Raw genomic sequence first — 11303 nt, forward strand, 5'->3', positions numbered from 1 at the left:
AGATATTAGTGTGTATGGATGATAATTATCATCATAATCTAAAGTTACACTTAGAGTATGGTAATGATTACTTCTTTTGTAATTCACTTTTAATATAGAAGTAGGATACTCTATCGAATTTAAAGTGTGTATTCCTTTTAAGTATTCAGGGAAACATTTTGAAAAAACCACTTTAACTTCGATTTTGGCATTTTCTATTCTTTGTGTATGGGCTAGAATTATTGTATCTGAAGTTTGGAGACTTAGATACGTCCAGTTTTTGTTATCAGAACATGTTTTAATTCCTAAACATTGATTGTTTTTAATATAATTGTATTTTTTAACATCTAAAAAACGAATTTTTGGTCCTTCTATTGTAATATTAATTATTTTAATACTCCATTCAATTAAAGACTCTTGTTGTTGTTGTTTTTTATCTAAACTTTGATTAGTTATGTTAAAATGGTAATTAATAGTATAATTTTTATTATAGTTAAGATCGATACTCAAATCATTGTCGGCAACATTTAAAAAGATAGAATAAATATTATTCCACAATCCTCTACCAGGATTGAATTCAGGATAGAAAATTCGATGTTGCCACTCATTACTGTCATTACAATTTGAAATTTTATAGCGAATTGTAGTATCAGTTTTATTACCATTTATTTCAATACACACTATTGAAGTGTTTTCTTTAGTCACCACCTCCCAATAGCTTTCCCAAGGTTTTTGATTATGATCTTCAACTTGTATAATTATAGGAAGTGGAAATAAAATATTGTTATTCTTTTTTAAAAGATCTCTTGGATACAAAAAGATACACTTTTTTTCATTATCCGATGTAGGCGATACAGGCAATAATATCATCAACATAGTCACAATTGTAAAATTAACATACTTATTCAAAGTATTATGGTACATTCTTCCGTTTTTTTATATATATATTTCTTGTTTGTGTAAAATAATTTAAATTATGATATAAAAGTTTATATATAGTAAATTGAAAATTTTTATTATTTCTCTTATTACAGAAACGAAAATTAATCAATCAGACGGTACTTAAGAACTTCATTTCGTCTGTCAAGTGTTTAGAAACAAATATAATGACATCATCTTTTCAAAACACTTTGGATACAATATGGTATAACTACACAAATTCATTAATAATGGATATGATAATATCAAACTACACAAACTCATTAATACAAGAAAATTTATTAGGAGGGTTAACTGCCAATCAAGAGAGTGAGCCACAGTATTTAGAGAAAACAAATTCACTTCAAACTACACTACCCCTCCAAAATAAGATGATAGTAAATTATAATTCAAAACAGCCCCAACTTTCAAATCTATCAAAACCTCACATTAAACCAAAGAGTAAACGAGTACAATGTAAAATATGTAATAAAACATTGTGCAGTAATTCTTATTTACGACAACATTTAAAAATTCACACTGGTGAAAAATTCATTTGTAATTATTGTCATATGAGTTTTACTCGTCAATATGCTTTGAGGAAACATATAAATGTAGTACATTTGGGTTTAAAACCACTTACACTTGTAGAAAAACTTTGTAAATGGTGTCAGAAACCATTTACTTCAAAGTATTTGAGAAAGCATGAACGTATACACACAGTAGATGCAGATGGAAAACTTTTTTTATGTAATTATTGTAATATTCCTTATAAAAATATTATCACATTATCAAAACATATAAGAGAGAGTCATTAAACAAAATTTGCAAATCAAAAAATAATGAAAGATTTGTAATGCCTTAAAAAAATATACAATGAAAAATATTCAATTATGTATAATGGAAAAAATGTTAATATTTATAATTATTATTGATATTATATAATAAAGTATCTTTTTTATGTTGATTTTCTTTTCCTTGTTCTATTTTTTCTTCTAGACTTATTAGAAATTGAATTGTTTTTGTTATCTAATTTAATTTTCTTTTTTTCACTATTTTTTTTTACTTCATCATACATTTTATTTATTTTAATTACCATTTTTTTATCAAGTCTTGCCCTGTCATTATAATCTTTACTAAAATAGTAATCAAACCATTGTTTAGTACAAATTAAAAACAATTTAATTGATAAGATAAAATTACTGATAACTTTTTTATTTGTATTGAGAGACATTTTAGTGTCTTCCATTTGGTTCTCCATATTTATAATAAAATTAAAAACATATAAATAATTTATATATAAATGGTTAGTAAAAAAAAATAAAAAAATATTCAAATTACAGAACAAATTTTATTTTAAATAATTGAGTATTTCAAAAATATTTCAATCATATATAATGAAAAAATGTTAATATTTATCCATATTACATAATGAAGCATGTATCTTTTATTTCTATCTTCTTTTTCTTGTTCTTGTTTATTTTCTGTTTTAGATTATTATTAAAAACTGAATTATTTTTTAATTCATTACACATTTTATCTAATTTATTTCTCTAATTTTTTTTTTATTTCATCATCAAACATTTTTTCTAATTTAATTCTAAGTCTAGATCTGTCATTATAATCTTTACTAAAATAGTAATTAAACCATTGTTTAGTACAAATTAAAAACAATTTAATTGATAAGATAAAATTATTAATAACTTTTTTTTCTGTATTTACTACAATATTGAGAGAGTTTTTAGTATTTTTCAATTGGTTCTCCATGTTTTTAATAGAGTTTAAAAATATTAATAATTTATATATAAATGCTAAAAAATATTAATGATTTATTTATATATAAATGAGTAAAAAAAAAATAAATCATAAAAAAAAATATTCAAATATATATATTTCAATAATTAGTCTTTAAAAGATTTAATTATGTATGCAGTCTTTAATAATGTCCATAAAAAATATTTCAAAAATATTCACACAAAGGATTTTCATATTAATAATATAATATTTTCTCTTCATTATAAAATAACAATAATATTTTTACTTATATTTTGTATATTAATAACACAGAAACAATATTTTGGTGATCCAATTGACTGTGTAGTAAATGATATCGATTCTAAAGTCATGAACCTGTATTGTTGGATTCTTTCTACCTATACTACTTCAAAGGATGGAAAAATCAAATTTTATCATAAATATTACCAATGGGTTGCCTTATTTCTCTATTTTCAGGTTAGTTAATTTTTTTTATTATATATATCATTAATAGAATAATAAAAATATTATTTTTTTTTTAAGTAAAACATAATTTAATTATTTTTTTCTAATTTACACAGATTATGATGTTTTACTTTCCTCATTACTTATGGAAAATATTAGAAGGAGGAAAGATTAAGATGTTAGTCTCTCATCTCAATAATTCTATTGTAGATGATACAATTAAACAGAATAGAATTAAATACTTAATAAACTATTTTACACTCAACTTACATTCTCAAAATATTTATGTTTACAAATTTTTTGGCTGCGAAATTCTTAATTTCGTAAATGTTATAGGACAAATATACTTGACTAATAGGTACGTTACATTAATATTATTTTTTAAATTAATAATATATGATGATATTACTAACTATATTTAAACAATAATAATACAATATAATATAATAATAATGATTTTTTTTTTTTAGATTTTTAGGATACAAATTTTTAACTTATGGTACTCAAGTAATAGCTTCCAGTACACATATGAATGAATTATTCCCAAAAGTAGCAACGTGTACTTTATACAAACATGGTTCATCTGGATCTATAGAAAAAATTGATAGTCTTTGTGTTCTTTCTCTGAATATAGTTAATGAAAAAATATTTCTTTTTTTATATTTTTGGTAAGTTAATAATTATTAGTTATATTACATAATAATAATATCATTTCAAATAGGCTAATGAAAATAATATATCTTTAAGAGAAAATTCCAAAAATAACTTAATTTTAAAGGAGTTCTTGCTAATTGACCAGTTTTACATATTCGGCACAACAACAATAATAATAATTGATATTTGCTATAGTTAAACTTTTTTTATTATTTTAGGTTTATCATATTGGCAGTGTGTTCAGTATTGGGTATAATATACCGACTAGCAACTTTTGTACCCATTATTAGAAATACCATTCTAATTATGAAAGTTCATCGTCACCATCGTCTTTCAATTAAAAAAATTTCCAAAAAATGTAAAATAGGCGACTGGTTCTTTTTATATCAATTAGGTTAGTTTATTAAAGATTAACTAAATATTTAAATATTGAAAAATATTTCATAAAAAAATATAAAAAAATTTAAACGTTAATTGATTTTATATCTTTTCAGCCAAAAATATGGATTCACTGATCTACGAAGAATTTATTCAAAAATTAGATTTAAGTCTTCAAAGATAATAATCTTATGGCCAATACAAGCACAAGATATAACATTCTCTTTATTTCCAAGTGATGGAACGAAATAAACAAAGTATAATAAAATGAAATAATTCTTTCATTTATTTTATTTTTAATATCCAAAATTTCATTCAATGTTCAAACTTCAAACATTTTTTTTAACATAATAGTATAAACAAAATTATTTCAAAAAAATCATGAGAAAAAGAGTATAATGTAAAGAATTAATATAAAAAGACTCAAAATATAAAACATTTATACATAAATTTTAAATATTCAAATCAAAATATTAAACAATTACATATTTTAAATATTCATAGTCATATTTGTAGTAATATAAGTTTTTAGATCAGCTTCAAAAATTGAATTACAGCAAATGAATTAGTCTTTTGCTAAAAGAAAGTAATAGTTTTTTATTTGCAAATACTTTTCTAAATGTTTCCATGTGTTTTTTAAGATCATCATTTTCTTTTTTGAGCATTTCAAAATCTTTTAATAGTTCAAACAAATCTATATGATTTGCACCACCAGTTTTAATGGGAATTTTAATAGGCATTAAAATTACTGGTTGGGTACATGGACTAATGGGATATAATGATGAAGAAGACATTTGTTCCTCCTCAAGCTTTTGTTTTTGAGATGATGATGGTGGTGGTTTATCATCTACAGAATTGTTTCTAGGTACTGAATTTTTTAATAGTTCAGACACATCTACAGCACCATTTTTAATGGGAATTTTAATAGGCATTAAAATTACTGGTTGGGTACATGGACTAATGGAATGTAATGATGAAGAAGACATTTGTTCCTCCTCAAGCTTTTGGTTTTGAGATGATGATGGTGGTGGTTTATCATCTACAGAATTGTTTCTAGGTTCTGCTGACTTCCTTTTCTGTGTTAAAACTGAATTTTTTAATAGTTCAGACACATCTACAGCACCATTTTTAATGGGAATTTTAATAGGCATTAAAATTACTGGTTGGGTACATGGACGCTTCTGTGATGGTAATGATGAAGAACACATTTGTTCTTCAATCTTTCGTTTTTGAGATGATGGTGGTGGTGGTTTATCATCTTCAGAATTGTTTTTAGGTTTTATTAACCTTCTATTCTGTGTTAAAGATGGAGGTAATCTTGAAGGTACATTAACTCTTGCAGCTAAATCAGATGTTCGGCCCAAATTTAAAAGAACTGCTGAATTATCATTGTTACCACTACCTGGAACACGTACCAAAGCTTGTACTAGGATACCACTATTATATGAAGCAACCATTTCTAACCTGAAAATAATTAATAAAATATAAGTTTGATAATAACATTTTATAAAAAATATCTGACTACTATAACACCTGTTTACACACTAATCAAGCTTCCTACTAACACACATTATTGTTAAGATGAGACTTACTTAACACGTGTTTACACTCCCCAGTCAAGTCTCCTACTAACACACATTTCAGTTAAGAGTTCAACTTATATATATAAAATGGACAAAACGTTTTGTTTTAAGTTTATTTATAGAAAATGTGTTTTGTTGTTTGTTAACTGCTATGTCATGTCACCTTTCTTCCTGTACAAGTCAAACTGACCCAGACTGTTAGTCCCGTAAATACTTTAATTAGCAAGAGAGATTCTAAATCCGTTGTCGGTAGGTTTTAAGCAGTGATATTATTTGAGTTGTTGTAATCTGTGGTTAAGATTGCGCCACTTTTTTTTCATATTTCTTCGTTGTCTTTTATTTTTGTTTCTAGTTTTTTTTGTTTCCTCTTTTTGTTAGTTCTTCCATATATGCTGAATAAAGACTTGCTGAGTTTGTACGTTACCTGTCGCCAACTCTTTTACATTGCTTCGATGGGAAACATCAGTGGGTATTGCATCACTACACCCTTATTAACATTTTTCCGAGAATCCAGTTCTTCCAAAGTGAAAGAATGGTCAGTTTTCATAACTTCCTTTAAAGTTATATACATTTTCCTTTTAATAGGTTTATACTGTGTTGTTAGGTGTGTAATCACGCCATAATTAGTTTTGTTCCCCATAATTTAGAAAGTGATGATGATTCTTCCGTATTAGCTGGCTCCATAATTAGGTGTGATAGATCTTTGAGACTAGGTTAAAGAAGATTTGAAGTTTAAAGAACATTTTTTTATTTTTTATTTATAATTTCCAAGATTTAACTCATACAATTTTAATCAGTAAAATTTTTATAAACATCCTTTCAGTTAGACAAACAATTTCATTTTAACATAATTATTTCGGTTACTTACATATAATAGTATAGCTATGGAAATTGCCAAAAAAAATACTGATAGAATATAATGTAAAAAGATAAATATAATGTAAAGAGATGAATATAAATTTTCAAACTTACATTTACAATTTTTATAAAGTGTAGCATTAATAACCATCAGAGAGTTATTTTCATAATAATTTTGTACAGCTTTATCATTAGTGTAAAAAGACTCAAAATTTAAACAATCATGTAAATATTCTAAATACATAAGAACCTTTAAAAGATTCCTTTTCATGTTAGTGGTAATACATATATCAATTTCTTCTTCAATCTTTGAATTACTATCATTGCAAGGTATAGCAATTTCATAATAATGACATGTTTTTAATACAAGTGGTAATGATGTATGATTTAAATAATAATCATAAAGATATACATTTATATTAGGCCATGATATGTGAATTTTAGCTGGTATACAGTTTTTTTCTTTAAAAATCCAATCAAAGATTGAATCATTAAAGTAGGAATCATCATCTGTAAAAAAAAAAAAAGGAAAAATTTATATAAATAAATAAATATATTTTCAAATTTTTTTATTCAGTAATTTAAATATTATACATTTAAATCTATACTTACTTTTAATTCCATTAGTTATACCTAATAAAATGATGAATAACAGTAACATTGAATTTAAAAATTTTCAGTGTGGAAATGAATGGAAAACTTTTATATATATAGTGGAGGATTGATTACTCACAGGATTATTGTTTACTTCAATTTTATTTTTTTAATTACATAAATTCTGAGAACAATTTTTTCAATAATTTAAATTTGAAAACTTATATTGAAACATTATTATTATCATTCTTCAAGTTTACGTCTTAATGAATTTGATACTTTTTCTGAAAAAAAATTTTCAAGTTTAATATCTGGAATATTAACAATAGGTTTATCTTCTTTCATTTTATCCTCTTTATCTTCTTCTGATGACACATAGTTTTCTTCTTCTTCTTCTTCTTCTTCTTCTTCTTCTTCTTCACTTTGAAATATATAGTCTTCGGAAAAATCTTCTTCTTCTTCTTCTTTGTTATAGTCTTCGGTAAAATCACTGGTAGCATCTAATGTTGCAATAACACCGTCTTTTTCATTTTTATCAGAAACTACTACATTTTCATCTTCTTCTTCTTTGTTATAGTCTTTGGCAAAATCACTGGTAGCATCTAACGTTGCAATAACACTGTCTTTTTCATTTTTATCAGAAACTACTACATTTTCATCTTCTTCTTCTTTGTTATAGTCTTCGGCAAAATCACTGGTAGCATCTAATGTTGTAATAACACTGTCTTTTTCATTTTTATCAGTAACTACTACATTTTCATTACTGCTTGCAGTATTTATAAAAGATTCTACTTCAACAATGACATTAACTTCTTTATTGTCCAAAACTTCTACTTCTTCTTCTTCTTCTTCTTTGTTATAATCTTCGGCAAAATCACTGGTAGCATCTAACGTTGCAATAACACCGTCTTTTTCATTTTTATCAGAAACTACTACATTTTCATTACTGCTAGCAGTATTAATAAAAGATTCTACTTCAACAATGACATTAACTTCTTTATTGTCCAAATCTTCTACTTTTTCTTTTTCATCACTTTCCTTGTTGCAGTTTTGTACTTCTTCTTTGTTATCCATTTTATTATCAATAATATTATTAGTATTACTATTTAATGAATTGTTATTGTCCAGTAGTTTTTGAAGTTCAGATTCAAGACTATCATTTGATAAAATTATTTCATCTTTTAAATAATAATTTATAAGATTTTTTGAACAAAACAGTAATAATTTTATTGACATAATAAAATTATTTATAATTTGTTCTTCTTTTTCATTATTAGACTGTTCCATATTGTTTTGCACCTGTTGTTCTTCCATTTTTATAATGGAAAATTTTACTATATCAACAGATTATATAGATGATTAATTAAAAAAAAAATATTGTTCATTTAATTATTTACATTTTGATTATGTTCAATTATATTATCGTTTGTTAGTCGATTAGATTCTGAAATTCCTTGAATTACAACGGTTGTAAATTCATCTAAATGTGATTCAGGGAGTCCTTCTAATAAATTATGGGAATTTAATAGAGATAATGTTGGATATGTGTTTTCTACAAATTTATGAGCATCAGAAATAGTGATATTTTTTAATGCTTTGGGAAAATTTTTTAAAAGAGTTGATAATCGTTTCAAAGTAACAATACCAAATTTATTTTCAACTAAGTTACATGCTTCCATAATTCTAGAGACTATTCCTCGTTCAGGAGAATAAAATTCTGTTGATTCTCTAATATTTGTTGGAATATTTCCCACAAAATAATTACTATGCACATCAACAAACCATGGCGAATCAAGATTACGATGACAATTTGCATGAATAAAAAGAGCCATCATACCTTCATTAAGTCGTAGTTTTTTTCGTTCATTGGTTATAAGAGGAAATTGAGGAAAAATTGAAAACTCAAATGATGTAGGAATATCCGAATCAAAACGTGATCGAAATGAAATAAATCGAAGCCTTTGTATAAGAGCCGAATCATATTCAGTAAATGAAGGACAATTATTACCGAATAAAAAAATGGAGGTGGCTAAATAGTAGGTTTCTCCATCAGCATAATTTTGACGAATCCATACTGGAGAATTGCCACTCAGTTGTTTTAAAAAGAGAGCATTTAATGGTTTAGTTGTACTCATTTCATCCATATACCATATTTTCACTGCTTTCCCACCTCGACCTAAATCGTGGGTTCGTTCTTGGAGACCTTTATGAGCCGTATGAGCTAATATATCCATATTGGTGGATGAATTTGGTAGGGTGTGCAAAAGAAGAAAATTAAAGGTGAATACAGGAAAGAGTAAGGTTATGAGGATAACAAAAAGATTAGGTGATGAAAGATTGAATATCAGATTGGAGGGAGAGAGTATGGAGGAGGTGAACGTATTCAGATATTTGGGAGTGGACGTGTCAGCGGATGGGTCTATGAAAGATGAGGTGAATCATAGAATTGATGAGGGAAAAAGAGTGAGTGGTGCACTTAGGAGTCTGTGGAGACAAAGAACTTTGTCCTTGGAGGCAAAGAGGGGAATGTATGAGAGTATAGTTTTACCAACGCTCTTATATGGGTGTGAAGCGTGGGTGATGAATGTTGCAGCGAGGAGAAGGCTGGAGGCAGTGGAGATGTCATGTCTGAGGGCAATGTGTGGTGTGAATATAATGCAGAGAATTCGTAGTTTGGAAGTTAGGAGGAGGTGCGGGATTACCAAAACTGTTGTCCAGAGGTAGTGTAAAAACTTTTAATTGAATTTACCATACACAATAATGTATTATTTTTTTTCGTTTGTATATTAACTGTACTGTAACAATTATTGGAACTACTCTCTTTTTTCCTTTTATTTTTTTTAGGATTTTCTATAGGGTCAAAGGAGGACATTGTAGAAGAGGATTTTAATGATTGATCTTTTTGTTGTATTGGTTGTTGTTGTTGTTGAAATTCTTGTTGTTGCATTTTTTGTTTTTGTGTTTTTTTTTTTGATTCTTCTTCTTTGGGTTCTGTCTGTTTTTGTATTTGTTGTTCAATTTGTTGTAATTGTTCTAAATATGTACATAATAAACTCTCAGTTTGTAAAATGAGGCGGGAAATATATGTCAGTTCTGGAACTAGAAGTGAAGTACTTATTTGTCCATGAGCCTTGGTCCATTTTCTTTTGTTATTATCCCAAACATAAATGTAACGAGAATTTTTTTCACATATAATAGGCTTAAAAATTGCTAATAAATTATTATAATCTGATGTATTAAAATTTTGTAATATTGTATAACCAATTATAATACGAGGAATTCTCGATGGATTAGTATTACTGTTAGCAGAAGGAACAATTCGATATTCGTCATTATCTAACATAGTCAGTTCCATTTGATTAGCAAAATTTGATCTTAGAGGTTCATTTCGAGGAATCATCTTAAATGCTTCGTGAATAGAAACAACATTATCATTTATGATAAGTAAATTTAAAAGGCATAATATAATCCAATCTTCTAAATCATTTTTTAATTGTTCCGAAGCTTTGTGTTTGGTGAGAATATAAATCATTTCATAGAGAGATTCTATATCCATTTGGTTTTCTCGGTAAACTTCCACTACATTAGAAATAAAATGATGATAATCTTTATATTCAATTATACTAGCTTTTTTGTTTGCTTTTCGGTATACATAAAGAAGAGACAAAAGAAAATTAACCGTGTGATAATGTCGAGAATCCTTAGAACATAAACGAACAATATGTAAAATATTATATGGTTGTAATTTTTGTAGAAAAAAAGGTTCTGTATCTTCTATTTCATCACATCCTATAACTGACAATGATCTCAAAGGTTTAATAGTGAAAATCTGTTCAATATAAATTGGTAACATTCTGATGTTTCCAATTACATTATTATTATTATTATTAATATTATCTACAGAATTTTCTATAAATCGAAGATAGTGAGGAATTTCACGAATTAAAATTTTACTTTCTGGAAATTGTATTAATGCTTCTATTAAATTTCCATCACCATTTTTACTATTATTATTATTTAAATATTTTGGAAATAAATTTATTAATTTATATATTGGTAGTTTTAATACCTTTAATTTTGTAGAGGGAATAAGAAAATATCCAACCAAAAGCTTATATT

The 11303-nt window shown here is 25.9% G+C and overlaps 1 protein-coding gene across 1 annotated transcript; it reads left to right on the forward strand.

Moving 5' to 3' along the window:
• Nucleotides 1–2820: 2820 nt before the first annotated feature.
• LOC128705356 (innexin inx2-like) lies at nucleotides 2821–4333 on the forward strand. The gene is made up of 5 exons (XM_053800557.2): nucleotides 2821–3129; nucleotides 3234–3475; nucleotides 3588–3785; nucleotides 3990–4165; nucleotides 4266–4333. Exons 1-5 carry the CDS (start codon nucleotides 2821–2823, stop codon nucleotides 4331–4333), a joined length of 993 nt encoding a protein of 330 aa, XP_053656532.2.
• Nucleotides 4334–11303: the final 6970 nt, after the last annotated feature.

Source organism: Cherax quadricarinatus, unplaced genomic scaffold (genome assembly GCF_038502225.1).
Source record: "Cherax quadricarinatus isolate ZL_2023a unplaced genomic scaffold, ASM3850222v1 Contig161, whole genome shotgun sequence".
Classification (NCBI taxonomy): Eukaryota; Metazoa; Arthropoda; class Malacostraca; order Decapoda; family Parastacidae; genus Cherax; species Cherax quadricarinatus.